We start from the raw sequence: 20,025 nt of genomic DNA on the forward strand, positions 1-20,025 counted from the left end.
CATACGAATTAACAGTCTGGAAGTCCTCATTATTATGCCATCATTGGAACATCATATTCGGCGCAAGCACTAATGTTGGTGTGGAGAATTAAAGAACAGTCGGGTACTCTGACTGTTCTTTAATTCTCCACACCAACAAATATTTTTTTTTCATAAAGACACATATGTCATCAGCAGAGGATTACGGTCGCATGAGTTATAGTTGCCTACAGTAACTATAACGGGGGAATTTCATTGGTTTTTTTATCAGTAAAATGTCCAGCTAACTATAACATGTGTGAAACCTATGGTTTTTTCAGTGAATTTGCAAGGTTTTTTAAATGCTAATTCCTAACTATAACGTGTGTGAAACCTATGGTTTTTTCAGTGAATTTGTACGGTTTTTTAAATGCTAAGTTACTTTACGCCATTTGTGGCGTGCGCGCCCACTTAACGCAGTTCGTTCCGTGCGCGCAGAGTGAGCATGCGGTGCGCTTCGCGCACCGCGTGCCCACGTTACGCTAGATGGGCCATGAACGCACGATGCGCTTCGCGCACCGTGCGCACATGGAGGTCATATGATGAGCATCGTTGTGACAGGTAAAATATAGGTTTTGTTTATTTCTGATGAGCCATGCACAAAAGGTGCCCTTCGGGCACCTTTTGCGCACGGGGTGGGGAGAATGTGGATATTTTTTATTTTTTTTTATTATTTCTTACCGTACGCGTACGGTAAGCGTAATCGGCGAAATTTTCGAAAAAATTAAAATTGCCTTTTTTCACTTGGGGGATCGTTGGGGACTCCCTCGACATGGCTAGGTGCTTGGGAGCTGTGTAAACAGCCCCTTTACATGATTTGCACTTTGTTTTTCAACCCCCTGTCAGAGTGCGAGAGAGAAAATGGCGGCCGCCGCTTCCTGGTTTCGACCGATTCGAATGTTTACCAAGATCTAAGGGCCAATCAGAATCGCGCTCGCGCACGCCACCGTACGCGTACGGTAAGCGCACCGTAAGCTGGCTCAGATATATATATTGATTTAAAGGCTATTTTCTCAGAATCTACTGAACAGATTTACACCAAACCTACAAAAGGCACTTCCTTGACCTGAGGACTACCTCTCTGCCAAATTTCAAGTAATTCTGTTCAGCCGTTCGGGCTGTAGCTGTGTCTAAAGGTCCTATGGAAAAATGCATGGGAAAAACGCGTTTTGGGACCCCCCTTTTATCTCAGCCCCCGCTTGACGAATCCCCCCGAGACTTTCAGGGTAGGAGCGGAGCATAGTGCCCCACCTATTTTGAAAAATTCGCGAGGATTCGTCAACCGGCGCCAAAGTTATTCAAAATAGAATGTTGCGGATTTCCTATGGAAATGCTGTGGATACTGTTGCGCTGGCCAGAGGCGCATTGGAGGCCCCGTTCCCTGAAGAAACCGGAGTATCACTGGCACCCGCTGCGGATGCAGCTTCCTCGTCGTCAAGGTATTGACATGGCTTCGGTTCGCCTATGAGTGCTCGCTATGCCAGCGGCTGCTGCGGTGCAGTCCATTATTAATGGGGAGCCAGGTTTATTGATGCCGGCTTACAGCCCTGCCAGCAAACGCACATCAAGGCTGGAACGTTTGAGGGGACCCGAGGGCGATCTACGGAACACCGACACACAAGAACTCTTGAATTTTATCACTCGGCACCTTTTAGTTACATTGACATTACCCACAGAGGTCTTATTTCAAAGGTCCCTCCCAGGCAACATTCACCCAGTCACACAGCATTCTGGGAGCTGTAGTTTACTACAGCGTAGTTGTGGACATGTGACCGTCGGTCAGTGGACTACCACCAATGGGAGTGACTTTGGGTGACTAAAGGTGAGGGTGGAGCCATATCTTGCTTACAGCTGCATCTGAGGAAGGCCTCACAGGCCGAAATGCATTATGCACTTGCTGTTTTATTAAAAGATCTCCCGACGTTCCCCCCGTGTGGCCTCTACTTCTTCCTTGTGGAGTGGAATGCTGTGGATATATATATATATATATATATTTTCACTGAAAAAACCATAGGTTTCAGGGGTGTTATAGTTAGCTGGACTTTTCACTTGTACAAAACCATTGAAATTCCCCCGTTATAGTTAGTTCAGCTAACTATAACTCGCGCGCCCGCAATGCACTGCTGATGACGTCACATATTACATCACTCATGGCATGGTCAGTGACATCACTCATGATATCACTGATGACATGTCAAATGACATCACTGATGACATCACTGATGACATCATCCAGTGAATGTGTGTTTTTCTGAAAATTAAATATGTTTTATATATGTATATCTCAAGGTCGATGGAAGAATAAATGGGTATATGATTTGTTTTTGAAAAATTGATTGTGTAACTGACTGATTAAGTGTATCATAGTGAATACATGGCTTAGTGAGTAATGTTTAAATATGTAAATATCTGTATCAGTCTCTCACTTTGTGTATAAGTGGCTGCATAGGTTGGTGAGTAGCGACATGGGTGTCTATATAGGTTATTAGTTGGTTTTTTGAGTATCAGTCTGAGTGTCTGCATGGTTCGGTGGGGGGTATTACGTAGTGCATAGTTGCATGAATGAGTGACTCACTGTTTGTATGTGTTGAAGACAGCATGTGTGCAGGACTGTATGGGTGGATGAGTGTGTGTATGGGTGTGTTAGTGAGTGAATGACTGTCTCAATAGTGTCTTTATGAGTAACTACATATGTTTTAAACTATTATATGTGACTATTGGTGTATATAAGTGAGTATATGTGAGAGTGAGAGATTGAAAGAGTTCCTGTATGAATAAGTATGTGTTTCTATAAGTGATTGTTTGAAAGACTAAGTATGTGTAAGTTTCCGTAGAAGTAAGTGTGGTGGTGTGTGTATAACTGTATATGCAAGTAAATGTATGTTTGATTCTTTATTAGCATGAGTGACTATGTGTGTGAGTAACTCTATGGATGAGTGGCTTTGTGTAACAGGATGTATAGGTGTATGAGTACATATGATGAGTGAGTACATGTATGAGTGACTGTATAGGACTGTTGGTGAATGAGTGGATGTGTATGTGGATCTTATAATTACTGAAGAGGTTGTTGTAACTGGTATTGGTATGTCCATTGTTTTGAAAATTGTAGTCTCTATTTTTGAATGTGTGTATCAAAGGTTATATTAGGGTGAGAGGAGGTCTGCCACTCTATCACAAGGATGATGTCATGAGTGATGTCATTTGAGATGTCATCAGTGATGTCATGAGTGATGTCACTGACCATGTCATGAGTGATGTAATATGTGACGTCATCAGCAGTGCATTGCGGGCGCGCGAGTTATAGTTAGCTGAACTAACTATAACGGGGGAATTTCAATGGTTTTGTACAAGTGAAAAGTCCAGCTAACTATAACACCCCTGAAACCTATGGTTTTTTCAGTGAATTTCTGAGGTTTTTTAAATGCTAATTCCTAGCTATAACGTGCCTGAAACCTATGTTTTTTTCTGTGAATTTCAAAGGTTTTTTAAATGCTAATTTCTAACTATGCCTACAGAGATAGGACATGTGAAGAAAGAAGAAAAAATGCACAGAAAGAAAAAAAAGAAGTGCAGAAAGAAGCAACAGAAGTCCTCAAAGACGAAGAAAAGTGCAGGAAGAAGGATAACGTGCAGAAAGAACAAAAAGAAGAGCAGAAAGAAGCCTTGTTGCAAAATTATCCTGTACCCTCAACTTTTTCAGACGGATACTGGTGGTAACTGAGTCTGACTAACCAGTCCTAGAGCCAGTGCTATGTTAAAAGACACTTAGAATACAGTGAAAACACCTACATACACTAGGGAACATTATGCGTTGGGGTCCCCCTGTGATTAGCATGACCTCCTCTGTAAGCCCCTAGTATATAATAGAGCAGGGGGATTAAAACTACCTCTTAAAACAGGCCACAGGGCGTTTTTGCACACTTTAACTCAGGCCCCGTCCCCTCCCTTCACCACTGTGTAAACACACCCTGTGTCCGTTTTTAGTTGGGAGATTAAGTTCATTTGAATCCTGAGGGTCCCTAGGGTCCAACTAGCCCACTAGGTACCTCCAGTAAGTGCCACAGAGCTGCGTTGCAGAGAGGTGTAAAAAGTGGCATGGCCTCGACCACCTCTCTGCAATGCAGCTCAGTGGCGCTTACTGGAAGCACTTGGTGGGCTAGTTAGCCCCCAGGGGCCCTCAGTATTGAAGGGAAATTATATCCCCAATTTAAAACGTGCCATAGTGCGTGTTTGCACACGTCACCTCAGGCCCCGTCCCCTCCCTTCACCACTGTGTAAACGCGCCCTGTGGCTGTTCTAAGTTGAGAGATTAAGTCCCCTTGAATCCTAAGGGTCCCTAGGGTCAAACTAGACCACTAGGTACCTCCAGTAAGCGCCACGGAGCTGCGTTGCAGAGAGGTGTAAAAAGGGGCTTCGCCTCAGAACACCTGTCTGCAGCGCAGCTCCCTGGCGCATACTGGAGATGCCTGTTGGGCTAGTTGGCCCTCAGGGACCCTCAGTATTGAAGAGGAATTAATTCCCCAACTTACAACTCGCCAGGGGGCGCGTTTGCAGAGTGCTGCAAGGAGGGGGCGTCGCCTCCGGCACGATGCCAGTCTTTTATTTATTTTAATTTTTTAAGAAGGGGGGCTGTGTGGGTTCCCCTTCTTATTCTAATTTATTGGCCCTGATGACCCCATCCCCCAGGGCCTGTCTCCTAATTATATTTTTTTGACCCCAATCCCCAGGGCCGGCCACTGTTTTTTATTATTTAAAAGAAAAATATATTTATAGACACACCTAGGACATGCTGGACAAACCGTACGTACCTATCACCATGACGATTTGCGTGATATTCATTAAAAGGCGACTATGCATACAATGAATCCACGTGGAATGTATTTACACTACTAGTGAAGCTCTGACATGTCTGATGCCCTACCGTGCCTAATCCCGGTAGACACCCTTGTCGTTTATTTATACAAGCATGGGTAGCTATTGATGGGCACATTTAATACACATGCACACCAAGCCATTCAAAGGGGATTCGACAAAAACTCGACCAAAACTATGCAAGAAACCCCCCTCACGATTAATAAAACACACATCCACTGCCGGATGTGTAATACTTTTTATTTTACTCTCTGGAAAGGGGACGAACATCACTTGAGAGTCACAGCGCGCTCCTGGCAGAGCCCAATTCTGTGTTACACCCACCATTGCCTGCTGAGTGCCACACAGCTCTGTGTTGTATTGCACTAGCTAGTGCATAGGCTATGACACTCTCTAGCCCATGTGCACTGTAACACCACCCCGTGAATATGTCATGCCACACTTGTCTTCGCACGGGTTATATTGCCCCATCTAACGTGCCTTCCTCGATGCCTATGTTATAACGCACAGTGCTATGCCATACATATTACAATCTGGGATCCATATCTTTGTCTTAGTGCATATGCAACGTTACACTCCCCAGCACATATTTTATATTACAACTTTAGAGACTAGTTAGGTTACACAACACTGCCCTGTGCATATTACACTCCAAGGCGCATATTGCATAGCACGCGCTAGTGCCGGTGCTATCTCGCGCTCTCCAATGAATCTGTCATTGCGCACAATGTATTGCATATTATATTTCACGCCCGGTTCATCTTATATCACACTTTTTGGTGCATAGTTTATACCATACACTATATCTAGTTTTCATTTTCAATCGTGCTCTCAGGACTATGTTCTATATAACACTGTGTTCACCTACCCTTTTCACGGGCATTACATTTTGCGATAGGAGATGGAGGGTCAGGGGGTGTTTCTGCCAAGTGAGCCCGGAGTCACAGTCACAAACGTCCTCTTCTTCCTGAATAAAAGTGAGATTATGCTGCATACTTGTTCATATTTTAAGTAGTTCGCACAGACACACGTTTTAAAAACAATAAAGTTCCTAATACCCGCCTTCTCTGAACAGTTAGCTTGCTGCCCGATCCCCCTCCTCCCTATCCTCTGTTGTGTGAATCCATGGACTAGCCTCCTCCCTCCTGCCATGCATGGTCTGATGTGCTGCCACTGCCCTCAATTTAGTATGATGTACCAGTCCACTCCTCCTGCCCTCCATTGCTCAATTCTATGTCCCATCATTGACCTCCTGCTGAAACTCTGTGCTTAGCTTGCTGCCCCTATTCCCCTTCCCCCTGCCCTCCGATGTCTTTGTGCATGCCCCTGCTCCATCCTTTTTGCCCACCATGTTCCATGGACCTGCCACTCCTATCTACTCTGAGTGTTCTGTTGAGCTGCCACTCCCCTCCCACCTGCCTAGCATTGTCAGATGACTGTAACCTGTCACTGCCACCTCCACCCTGCCTGTCCACATGCCATGCCCCTATCCTCTTCCTCCTGTCCACATGGTCCATTGTACTGCCACACCCTTCTGCCCTCCCTGGTCTGTTGTGCTGCAACTGCTCCTCCTGCCTGCCCCGTGCGGTCTGTTGTGAGGCCCCTTCCCCTGAACTTTCTTGTCTGTGCACAGGTCCTGACCCTCCCTTCTATCCTCCATCATCCTTTGTGCATGCCCCTGCACCCTCCTTCTTGCCCATCATAGCCATTGTGCTGCCATGGCCCCTCCCACCTTCCCTGTGTGGTCAGTTAGCTGCCCCTGACCCCCTCCCACCTTCCCTCCATGGTCTGTGTGTATGCCATCACAGTCTCACTGTTGCTCTTCATGGTGTGTCTTGCTTCTAGTGCCCATCCTGCCTGACCTCCATGGCTATCTTGCTGCTCCTGCCCTGCCCGCTTGCCCCCAGCCCTCTGTTTACATGTGCAGACCCCTACTCCCTCCCTCCTGGCTTGTCTGTTCCATTGTAATGTCCCTGATCCGTCCCTCCTGCCCTTTATGGTCTGTTATGCTGCAGCTTTCTCTCCTGTCTGTCCATTATGGTCAGCTAGCTACCATTGCCTCTTGCCCCTCTGTTCTCTGTTATCCATGTGCATGGTCCTGTCCCCTCCCTCTTGCTTTCTATGGATTGTTGTGCTGCCCTCCCGTCCCGCATGCCCTGTGTGGTGTATTGTGCTGCTGCAAACCCTGATGCCTGCCCTGCAGGGTCAGTTTGGTGCACCTCTCCATGTCCCTCCTGTCCTCTGTTATTCAAGTCCATGTCCCTACCCCATTTCCTTCCATGATCCAATGTACCATACTTGCGAACATTTTGAACTTGGTAAGAGGGAGATTTTGAAAAAAAGCTGGGGTATTGATTTTCCCCTTTGAGTTACATTGAAAAAGAGGAGATTGTAGACAGGAGACAGATCAAATAAAGCCCATCTGAGCTTAAAAACATTTGATGTTTCCTGGCTGAATCGGGTCTGTTGGCATGTATGGTTGTACTACCATTGCCTCTTCCTTCTGCCCACAATGGTCTATTACATTGCCACAGCCTCTCTTGCAAGTCCTGTATTGTTGGTTTGTTGCCCCTGCCCCCCTTTCCACTGCCCTCCATAGTCTGTTGTGCTGCCACGGCCCTTCCTGCCTGCTCAGTGTGGTTAAATTGTTGCCTTTGCACCCTCCTACCTGCCTTCAATTTTCAGAGTCCGTGCCCCTGGCCTCTGCCTCTCAACAGTATCCTAATGAACAACTAGATTGCTAACATTCTATATTTATTACAAAAGTGTGGAACGCCTGACGTCATCTTGATGTAATCAAAACTGTAATACCTAGAGCATTTCCTTTAGAAATTACATATATGAGAGGGTCTTATTGGCATCAAAATTATGGTTAGTGCTCTAAAAGACTAAAATAAGGACATATTTTCTGAGTTTTCAAATAGCGACAAAGCACTTTTAAATTATTTGTTATCTTTATGTTTTTTTATCCAGTTGACTACTTGATTAAATGTTGCACTTAGGGGAGAGGATGTGGTGTTACTTCCAGAACTGCAGACTTTGCAACTGGGGACCAGGTTGGAGTTTCTGCTTCAGCTCGACATTCTGTGATTCTGGTCAAATCACTTAGTCTCCCCATGTCTACAACCAAAATGAATTTGTTCTTGTGTGATGTAACCAATGCTCATGTAAAGCACTCCAATACCTGACAAGTCTGCACTATATAACACTGCAAAAACACAAAATAATAAGTGTTTTGCACACTTCTATCATTGGGCTATATTTGGGCTACATCTGGGTGATTTTGGGCTACATTTGGGCTCTTTTGTCTCCGGTGGCCATTTTGGGAGATTTATTTGTTATGAAGTTTCCTAATTTCCTCATGTACTGCAGTCTCCTCAGTAGGAAATGCTTTCAGTTTTTTACTTTGATTCCATCATGAAGGTATTCAGATATGTCACACTTTTCCCATAAATTCTGAATGTTAGCACTCTAGTTGCTCATTAGATCACTGTAGTAAAACTACTGTTCACCATGGAAGTCTGCTCCTGGTATTAAAAGTACATGTTTCAGTCTGCATGTCAGAATTTTTAAATGAAATAGAAGAGGATTTGAGAAGTCACTCAAAATATGCCCTCATTTTCTTTCTTCAGGATTAATCATAATTTCTATGGCAAAATGAACCCCCTCATTGTGTTCCTTTTTAAATTAAATGTTTTAAGTGTTACCAGTTTATTCCAATCAAGATGGCTTCAGGTGTGCCATACTTTTGTCATAATGAAGACAGTAAGCGCTCTAGTTGTTTTTAAGAACACTCTGGGACATTCTGTCATTGGGCTATACTTGGGCTACATCTGGGTGATATTTGGGCTACATTTGGGCTCTTTTGTCTCTGGTGGCCATCTTGGGAGACTTATTTGTTATGAAGTTTCCTAATTTCCTCATTTACTGCAGTCTCCTCAGTAGGAAATACTTTCAGTTTTTTACTTTGATTCCATCAAGAAGGCATTCAGATGTGTCACATATTTGCCATAAATTCAGAATGTTAGCACTCTTTTTGCTAATTAGATCACTGTAGTAAAGCTACTGCTCACCAGGGAAAACTGCTGCTGGTATTGAAAGTGCATCTTTCAGTCTGCATGTCAGAATTGTTTAATGAAATAGAAGAGGATTTGAGAAGTCACTCAAAATGTGCCCTAATTTTTCTTTCTGCAGCACTAATCATACTTTTTATGGAAAAATGAACCCCCTCATTTTGTTCCTTTTTAAATTAAATGTTTTAAGAGTTACCACTTTAATCCAAGGAAGATGGCTGTAGGAGAGTAGGGTCTGCAATCCTATGATCACCCAGATTTTTTGCTTTTGCTTCATTGGTTTACGACTTTCCCCGGCTGCGGGCCTGCCAATCAGACCCACAGCCTAGCTGTTCTCTCTCGAAATTAACACACATGTACATTAGGTGCATCCACTAATTGGAACTGGGCCGCCTTATCAGTCCCTGTATCAGCATACCACAGGTATCCAGGGCATCGGTGTACCCAGGGCCTACCAGGGGCTGCAGCATGTATTGTGCCACCCCTGGATGGCCGCCCAAATCTGACACAACTGGCTGCACGACAGCTGGGGCAAGGTGGTGTAATCACCCGTTGCTGTAGGTGTAGTATTCCTATACCTAACCCTAAAATGGACGCATGGATTCCTGTCAGTCACTCATATGGCAGGCCTTATCAATCCTGAAGGCAGAGTGCTGGGAATCATGTGAGATGGTGCTCTGGCGCGAGCTGAGCCCGTCGACGGCTTGCGGAACCAAATCCTAATAGCCGTTCCATGGTGACGCGGGCCAACTCCTTTAAAATGCATTATAACCCTTGCGGTTATTTGCTAACTTTGGCATCGCCTCACCTACACATGTCGAGTAAGGTGTCATACGAATTGGAATACGAACCCCTCGCCAATTCTGGCGACGGGGTTAGCATTCCCCCCTTTTAGAGGGGCACGACATGGAAGTAACCTTGAACCCCGGTTAAAAGTTGACTCAAGCCTCAGCATCACAAAATGGATGCTGCCACCAGACACAAGTCTGACCTCCTGCTGCTGGGAGACCTTCCAGCGAGGGGAGCTTGGACAAAGGATTTCCTGTCGAGGGCGGTGTTAGCACCATCCCAGACAGGGTTTGTGTATCCCAGGTAGGCAGGGCTGAAAGGAAGGTGATTGCAAGTGGCACCCCGGTGCTCACTGTGCATAGCCCGGCTCAAACCAGTTTCGGGGGCACACCAGCCCCTGAGCTGGGGCGAAACCGGACAAAGGATAGGGGTGTAACCACCCCCCTCCTGGCCCCACCCATAGGTAGGACCTAGTCACGGGCCAGCCCCTTTTCTTAGAATAAAGGTAGGAGCGAGTCCCCTTCCCAAATTGGATAATTCTGAATCTTGAACTACTTTCCACGAAAGGAACTCTTGACTATTTCTGAAGACTCTCCCTTGTGGCTAAGGAGTAGCCACCCTGCACCAGCAGGCACCACCTAAGCGCTTGCGGTTTGCTGTACGTCTCTCCCACGGATCAAGACTGCCCAGCTCGACGAGACCCGGGTTCCCTGCCATCTCTGACCTCTACCTACATCATCAGCCCAGCTGAGATTCGTAGGTGTGACGAGAACTGCGGGACCGGCCATCTTCAGAACCTGCACGACGCTTATCTAGCACGCCCACCGAGGGACCCTCGAGTGAGTGCACCTAGGGTTTGAGAAGCCCTAACCCTGAGCGGCTCCAGCACCGAAGTCTGCCTCCCCAGCATCCACGAGATCTGCGTGGGGGCCCTTCTGCTCCTTGCAGCCCACCGCGTTGTCCGACCACTTTCCGTCCGGCTTGTGGCCCTCTTCATGATGCACCACGACAGACTTTTCATCACTGGTCTGGTTGCTCCAGACTGGCTCTTGCTCCCCTTCAACAGAGGAGTACCTCGGACCCTCCTGGTCCACTCCCGACGCCATCTTGACTCCACCGCGTGGGTTTGCCACTGCCAAGACCTGCTGCCCCATTCCTGGGCCCAGCATCATCGACAGCAGACACCTTCGTGGGACAGCTCGCCCTCCCTCCGGGTCGCCGCCGCGCCTCCTGGTCCAAGGAACAGCCGACTCCGACGTCATCCACTCACCTGGTCGAGGTGACTTCAGCCGGTACCTTCCTGGTACCCACACGATCGCTGGCTAGCGGTTGAGAACTGAGTCCCCTCTGCTTTCAGGTTTCCTTCATCACCGATCCAGGCTTGGATCTCTCTGAACATCGACACTGGTCGCCTGCCAGCAACTTCTTCTTTCAGGCTCCTGAGACTACAACGAGGACTCCCGACATCTTGCTGAACCCCACGCAGCCGCAGCCCCGGGGCTAGGTAACTCGAGCATCTCGGTGCTCCATCGTAGGTTCACTCTACAAGTGCCCAGTTCCTTTTTCGTTTAGTCCCACTGATCGGATTCCTCCGGAATCAGTCATTTTAAACTATCTAACCTTTCCCATTCCACTTGCAGTGTAAATGGTTTTGTGCCCTTCGGGCACTTGTGTAAATTGTGCAACCAGAAGTATTTTCATAAGAGTTTTGTAGTGTGCTTAGCTCCCTGACTCATAAAGAGCCAGGGTAGTCTTGTTATAAATAAATATCCTTTATTTTCATAACAACTTGTGTGGTGTCCTTTCACTTGGTGTTCAAGGGGTATATGTGATGGTAAACAGCTGGCTTAACACGCCCTCTAGAGTTTAGCCTAAGGACTGCTCGTATCTACGCTACTAGGATAGCTGGTCTATAAGGTTGAGTTACAACCAATCATCAATAAGGGTCGTTTGGAATGATACACAGTGATCACTAGAATAGTGAGCACTACATATCAGGCCAACTTCTCACAATGGCTTCAGGTGTGCCATATGTTTATCATAAGTAGGACTGTTAGCGCTCTAGTTGTTCTTTGGAACACTCTGGGAAGCTGCAGTAGAACACAAAGGAATCAACTGACAGTCTCTGCCCTTGTTGGATGTACATGTTTTACTGAGAATGTCAGACTTCATTCTCACATGACTGAGAAAGATAATGTGAATTTACAGAAAATATGCTCTCAGTTTAGCTTATAGATCACCTTCCAAACCTCTGTGGGAAAAGCATGAGAAAATATTTTTCTCTCAATCATGATATCCCAGCAGAAGGCTTTTTCACATGGTGAAATCACCTTAGAACATACCACAATTCCTAAAATGAGTATGGTACCATCAACAAATGATTTATAATGTAACTAAAGTCTTAAAACCTTCTATTAACTGCAATGCTTTTTAATGAGGTGCTATCATGTATATTGGTCCCAAGATGGCTGCCAACACTTCTTGGATGAAGTGCTGACAGCCAATCAGATCTCAGGATGAGATGTGTGGTTAGGCTCCGCCCACATATATATATGATTTTACTTTTGATTTTCTCAGGAACTACTGAACAGATTGACACCAGACCTGCAAAAAGCACTTCCCTGACCTGAGGACTACCTCTCTGCCACATTTCAAGTAATTCTGTTCAGCCGTTCGGGCTGTACCTTGGACTAAAGGTCCCTATGGAAAAATGCATGGGGAAAACATGTTTTGGGACCCCCCTTTTTTCTCGGCCCCCGCTTGACGAATCACCCCGAGACTTTCAGGGTAGGAGCGGAGCGGAGCGCCCCACCTATTTTGACATTTTTGCGAGTGTTCGTCAACCGGCGCCAAAGTTATTCCAAATAGAATGTTGCGGATTTCCTATGGAAACATGGTCCTAACTATAACTATCTACTGGCGACCGCCAGTAGATAATATATATATCTATATATATATATATATATATATATATATATATATATATATATATAACCAGCTAGAGACAAGATAAAGGCTTAACAGGAAGACAGAAGAATGAAGAGAAAGAAAGGAAAACAGTGAAAAAGAAAGCAAGCATCAAAAGATCCCGAAAGGGTGAGATAAAAAGACACAAAATGTTTAGTGTTGAAGAAAGAGACATGAGGTGGAATCAAGGCTGGGCAGCACTGGTATCCAACAACTGGAGCATTTGCCAGCGCCGGGGGTGGGCTTTAAAGAAATGTTATTTATGATTTTTTTTTTTTTTTTAAATGATTTACTTTACAAATTAAGCACTACAGCTAGAGCGCCAACAGGAAGAACACCAAATTTCACTCCAGACATCAAGGTCTGTCCCCACAAGTGGGGGAGGGGAGGGCGAGAAGTTAACTTCGCCTTGTGCAGCAAAAATCCTTTGATTGCTACATGTCTGAGATTGCCTTTTTCACCTCCACATCTGGATGGAAAAATAATCACAGTTTATGTAGATTATAATAATGTTCCCGAAAAGTAAAAGCATTTTGGATAGCTGAAAAGATGTTCTGATTGCTAATTACAGTCTATCCACATGTGAACATGTAAACACACCGGCATATGCTGTTTCTTTACTGTTTTAGAACTTACGTTTTTGCTTCCTAATTACATTTACTAGTAATTAACATTTTACCTCGTTGGAAATTTTTCTCGGCTGACAGTTTATGTGTTTTTAATTAATGTGGATTTTGAGCATCACTATGCCTTCCCAGCATGTTTATAAGCAACACACTTTTCATTCCATAATAAGTTCAAGTAAGTGAGAGTAGAAGGTGTGAATTTTCAGACTGGTTAGGTTACCAAATTGCCTCACTTTCTTTATTTTATCACTTCCAAAAATACCATGCATGTGCAAATGATACTAAGTCGTGTGAACTTCACTTTTGTTTTGGGACAAGGAATATATAGGCCCAGATTCACAGAATCCAGGACCTGATGTATGAAAGGGTTTACCCATTCTGTGTCTATGGGAAAATGTATTGGTACATTTGGTCCTTAGATCGTACATTGGCACTGCCTCGCAAACGAGTGGTTCATTAGCGTAGTACGGATGCCGTGGGCCCTTGGGCAAGGAAGTAAAATGGCCTTGTTGACTTATCCAAAATGTCCTCAACTCCCAACCCATGTCAGACCAACCACAACCCCAAAGATATTCAATCAGATCACAGTTGTACTTAAGACCATTCAGTGGCTCCCACTGGAAATACACTCCTCATATAGCCTGACCTGTCTCATATAGAGGTCAGTACATTCCAACTCATGTTATGATATGTTGTTTTAGAAGCTTATAGAGCACCTGGTTACTCCATTCGGAATGTACCTGATCTAGATGCCTACATAGAGCATCACAGAAACCTACCAGAACTAAGTAATGACCAGAAGAACCATCTCCTTATCTTTCAGAAAAACCCGAGCTGCATGGCAAGAACAGAGCCCTATGAAGCCAATCTCTTCTCCACCATATTTCTGAATGGTCTGGACTCTCAAAAGGGCACTATCATGATATGCGCCCAAGAAGACATCCACCCTCATCGGATTTGCTTCTTTCTTACAAACATTCAAACCGAACCTGAAGGAACACCTACTGAATGAGCTTAGGTTTTTATTCCATCCCTAAAATGATTTTGATCTCTGTCTATTATAGCCTTAGACACCAACGTAGTGGGCTCTACCAGCCATTAAAGGCCTGCTCCAGCGTTAATGGGCTGAGCCGAAGGCGAGAGTCTTTAACAAGGGAGCGGGTCTTTAATTGCCGATAGAGCCCGCTAAGGAGGGCTCGAAGGATATAGAACAATAAGCGCCTAGAGGGCAGAATGTTCTAATTTGTAAAATCAAAGGACTCAGGGAACCCGATGGGATTTAAATCTCCTCTGGCTCTGAGAGGTCTTTTCACAGCAACAGCTGTGAAATGTAAAAAACATTGGAATGGTGCTCTCTGGGCTTCTACAAGCCATTAGAAGCCTGGAGCACTCCATTGTCTTCAAAGAAGCGCTCGATATTCCAATGTTCTAATACTCCTTAGTGCTTGACATACTGCCTATCTTCGCAGACTTTTCCCGAGATATGATGCACAGAGATGTTGTCTATACATGTTGTTTCTTTCATTGAAATAACATGTAACTGTTCTGTTCGCTGTGAGCCTTTTCACAATCATGATGTCTGTTGTTGCACTTACACTAGTTGTATCTTTTTATACTTGATCAGTCTGCCAAACTTCACTGTTCCCACGTCGTCCCTCTAGGTATAGCACTCTACCACCCCAGCTGGGGTGATAAAGCATTCTATTAAAAACTAATAAATAAAGTGAATTAAAGATGACAAAAATTGTGGTAGACTAGCCAATGAGAGATAGAGGGAGCAAAAGAAGAACAAGGTGGTACCCCTGGATAGTAGGTTGCTCATTAAGAAATAGTGAAGAATAGAGGTGAAAACTTGCATCATCCAAAATTAGTCTATTTACTTTTGAGCTTCAGTTTTATACGTTTTTCTTTGCTCATGTGTCATTAATTAATTGATTCTACATTTTCATGTAAACACCAAGTATGGGTATAGTTCATTTATACTTTAAACAAATGCAAGTAAAATGAGGTTTATGTTTTAGCATGAAACAGCTTCTGGTGTGTCGGTAGCTGCTATTCGCCAGAAGAATTTCGGGTATGTGATATCCCATAGTCTGCTATGAATTTTACTAATCTACCCCATGGCTTGATTTTCAGGAGGAGAATAAAAGATGGACGACGGCATTGAGACTTTGAAGGATGAGGAGGAGGAGGCTCTGTGGGAGAATGTGGAGTGCAACCGGCATATGCTCACCCGCTATATTAATCCAGCCAAATTGACCCCATATCTGCGGCAGTGTAAGGTCATTGATGAACAGGATGAGGATGAGGTTCTCAACTCCCACATGCTGCTCTCCAAGATTAACCGATCAGGTAACAGTCACTTTTGGTAACATCTGATGAACAGTACATGAACAGACCATGATATAGGAATGATTTGTACACACAGTACAATTTGTGACATTCTCAGGATCAGGTTTACAGGAGCTCCAGGAGTATGGATCTTCTTTGTTAAAGCATATACCCGTGGTGAATTCAGCATGGTAGCTATGTTATCATTTCTCTGCTTGACTTTGCATTACTACAGTCATAAAATATTCAACAGGGAATTGTTTGCCACTACTGTTTCACAGAATCTCTTCACTGGTCACTGAGTAAGCTCTTCTCTGAGCTACAAGTATGACCCTACAGGCAATAGAAAATAAAGGTTACAAGATGGGTGTGTAGAGCCACTGTTCACAGGACAGTCTTCTAACACAATATCATAGTTTAATATCAATCACCACTTATAGAGACTTCACAATATCGGCTACTGACTTATAGTCAAGGAGTGTTGATTACTAAATCTAAAAGTCCCTATGTATACTCAGCTTGACCTATGGAAATAGTCGATATTGTGGAGTAGATAGGTGTGACCAATAATATGGACCTCTTTGTTATAATGTACAACCTCAGGAGACATTGGTACCTAGTTACAATTGATTGAAGGATCATAGCACATTACATATCATTTCAAGGAGGACAGAAAATAACATTTCTAGAGAATCAACAGCAACTTACACCATGACTGCAGTGTTGAGGAATTTACCTCACAAAAGTTTTTAAATATTCCTGTTGCCATTGGTTGTGTGGGATGCACAGATGGGCTCCATCCAGCCACTTTGATCCTTTTGGAGTGTACCCTTCATATCCAAACCTTTCTGTGATTCCTCTCCTCAAAGTGAATAAAACACCTATGAGATAGAAAGCTGTGCACCATTGAATTCCATTGACTTTATCGACTCAAGTATTTAGAAGATAAAGTTACTGTAACCTAAATACAAGAGTAAGTAATTTTTGGGATATTTATGCCTTGGATATCATGGTAGAAGACCAATGTCTAATCCCATAATGTATCGGCATTTTCATTATTTTCTAACAGAATTAAATATTTTCAATCTTTTCCTTTTGGGTTGAGCTGCCAAGCAAATAAAAGATCAATAACAAAATGTGGGCTCTGCAGACTTTTTTAAACAAGTAAATGTGTGCAAAATATTTGGATTTGGACGATGCAAGCGAATCAGCTTTTCTCCATTGAAACCAGCGAGACATCGGAAGAGGCTACAATTCTGTGCTGCTGGCAAATCTGTTGCTGTTTTTATACACTTTTGTCACAAAAAAGGTGTTGTATATTTTTGGTTTGTCAGTATTGTATCTATTCTCCATTTGTTTGTTTTTAAGAAAGGGACATATCAAAATATGGCATGTTGGTGTCATATCATGATAAGGTTACATCACAACAGGGCCGTATCAGCTCTCAATGGAATGACAATGTAAATTTGATGAGCAGTTTGACAACTGGAGACATGTGCACCTTGGCGGGGTTAGGGAGCTGCATGGATCCAGGATGAAAAAAACAGATTTCAATTTGTAGTTACAACAATGGAACTATTAAAACAAGATGTTTATAAGGTGTGAAAATCATAGAAACAATTTATCGTAGATAACCCCAACACAAAGACAACATGGTGAGTGCGGAAGAAAGAATTGTTTAAACACATCAGCAAAATACGTTATGTTTTGGTCACAGGCAAGAGAGATTTATCCAAGAATGAGGTATGGCTATTATCTGGTTCTTATCTTAAGCAATGTGGCTTCTGATCTAAAAGCACTAAAGGACACTATTTAGCACCCTCTGCCTGTTCTTTTCTTTCTACTACCTCCTTCCCTCTAATTAGTTTCAACAAAACTATTTCTTAAGCCTCCTACGTGGGTTTTCACTTCCCAAATGTTGCTCCATTGGATCCTGTCAGCTTGAGGATTCCTCTAACTTACATGCATCTAATCTGAGCTGGTGATTGCTGGTGTGACCCACCGACACTCATTTTTGGCGACCAACACTTTTTTCCTCATCTGACATTTCCCAAGTGCAAGAGAGGGAAAATGAACAAAGGTGAAAGAAGGAGAAAGTTACACAAAGGGAAAACACATCACAAAGGGGAAAGCAGGAGCTTGTAAGAGTGAGATAAAGGGGCAGGGAATGTCCGGTTGTTGGTTAAAGAGGCACGAGGTGCATTCCAGACTAAGCAGCCTTGGTATTCAGCACGCAGGCTTCTGAGCAGAGCTTTGGGCACCAGCACTTATTTTTCTACAAATTAAGCATTGCTTACATTAATTACTGTTCATGCAGTTTAACTCACCCCTGAATTCTCTATGGAGCAATTTCATTAAAAACCATGTTGTAGCACAGCAGTACACACAGGCTCTCCTCTCCCCAGCCCTCATCCCTCCCTCCCACCAGGTGGCATCACAAGATGTGACATTCTCACCAATGAGCCATAATGTGGCATGCAGCTTTTATTCAAAACAATGAGATTAAATGTGTACGGCTTCTGCCTGTTTGCAGAAACACGACCACCCGACCACTAAAAGAAGCAAACGCTGATGCCATATTTATATTAAATCATCACTAGTTAGAATGAATAAGTCAAATAAGGGGCAAACACTCCAGTGGGGTTGCAGGCAGCAAACATGGGGCGTCGAAAATAACTTCACTGTACCTAAACCTGAAACATCCATTTCTTATACAACACTGGGGTAAAAGTGTTAATAAGATTAGGGATAGCTCAAAAGCTATGACCTGTAAGTTCAGAAATGACACAATTGAAACCCATTAGTCACTTAGGTATTGCCTGGAAACAGTCAGTTAGACTGGTGTTGCAAAGTTCCAAAATGTGAAGACCCTTCAGCAGAAGAAACTTGTCTCCAGCATCTGAAGCCTGTTTGGACTGACCATTGGCTGTGAACGTTGGACCAGCTCCCTCCTCAGCTTATCCCTGAGACCAGTTGGGTAATCTTGCAGCAGCCTCTGCTGCTGATTCTGTTCTCTGCCTCCACTGCCTCCTTGATAAAGGATGATCAAGAACCTGGAAGTGGAAGCCCTGTGGTAGCCTGAAGTCTGTGAGACCCAACCCAAGAGGGCACAGAGACTGCAGCGGATGCTTGGGAACCTGGGCAGCCTGGGATGTTTTATAGTCCGTTCAAAGAAGAGGCAAAGACTACTTGCTTTTTCCTTCCTGGTTTGTCGGAATCAAAGTCAACACAACCCCAACTGTAGATGTTTCCGAGCAGTATTTCGGTGCCATCAAAAATTGGCTGCAAAATAACTTCCAGACTTCTGACTTCCATCAGAAGACCTAAGTGAAGGATGCGCATTGGCTTACTCCAGAGTTTTTTTATAGTTCTCTTTACACCATCTTCTATGAGCTCTAACCAGCAAGAACCAAGTTCATGGAGCCAGGTAAAGCTGATTCTTCTGACCCGAACCCCAGGGAGTGAAAAACAGATCACCATACACGAGAAGTCAACCAGAATATTGAATGCTCCCATGAGCGGCATCTGAAACCTTTGATGGCATGGAGGTTTTTTGACTTTAGTTTACCTCTTCACCACACTCGGTGATCTGTCATCGAAGGATACAGCTCCACCCCTCACGCTGGTGAACTTGGTTGTACAGAAAAGTGACAAAGTCCGCATGTAACTTTCCGTGCCAAGCCTAACCCACCAACCTCATCAAACCACCTGCAGTGGCTGGTTAGAATTCTTCTCAGTATGGTCCCACTCAAAAATGAGTCCTTTATCCACCATGTTCTTACTTTCACTGAGTCTTACTAATATTTTCATGGGTTTCCATTTTAAGAGTTGCGCCTATTGAAACTAACTATTGACACATAGTCTTATTTGTCCCACCTTTGTCTTTATCGTTTGCCCTTAGATTATTTAATGTATATTAGTAAATACATTGTCTCTTGCTATTTGTTTTGTTTCTTTAAAATGGGCCAAAAACAAATTTCCAAAAGTGAGACTCCTTTCATATGCTATGCTACGCCTGTTACAAATTCAGTCAGCTTCTAGTTTCACAAATTAACCCAGATATATGTAAAGTCATGCACCGAGAATACAGCAATTTCAATATAATTATAAAGACGGTAGGAGAACGCTGCTGGGGGAGTTACTCGGAATGCATCTGGCTCTTTTAGTGCAAAACAAGCTTCTAAAATAAAAATAAAATATATCAAATGAAGGTCTTGGAAGCAGAGCTAGAGAAGCATTGCTTCCTTCTTACAGGAAATTGACACATCCGTGTTTAGAACACTGTGCTCATTTTGACCACCATGTTCAAAACAGACAATAGCAAACCTGAAAAAATTCACAGAATGGTG

At 44.0% G+C, this 20,025-nt stretch overlaps 1 protein-coding gene across 6 annotated transcripts in view; it reads left to right on the top strand.

Moving 5' to 3' along the window:
- CARD11 (caspase recruitment domain family member 11) overlaps positions 1–20,025 on the top strand; it is a 935,632-nt gene that overhangs the window by 498,979 nt on the left and 416,628 nt on the right. For all 6 annotated transcript variants that reach the window (XM_085629202.1, XM_085629205.1, XM_085629200.1 and 3 more), the window contains exon 2: positions 15,482–15,697. In XM_085629202.1, coding sequence (XP_085485328.1) covers positions 15,496–15,697 — 202 coding nt within the window. In that variant the 5' untranslated portion in view covers positions 15,482–15,495. The remainder of the gene's footprint in view (positions 1–15,481; positions 15,698–20,025) is intronic.

This window comes from Triturus cristatus, chromosome 10, assembly GCF_964204655.1.
Source record: "Triturus cristatus chromosome 10, aTriCri1.1, whole genome shotgun sequence".
In the NCBI taxonomy this organism is placed as follows: Eukaryota; Metazoa; Chordata; class Amphibia; order Caudata; family Salamandridae; genus Triturus; species Triturus cristatus.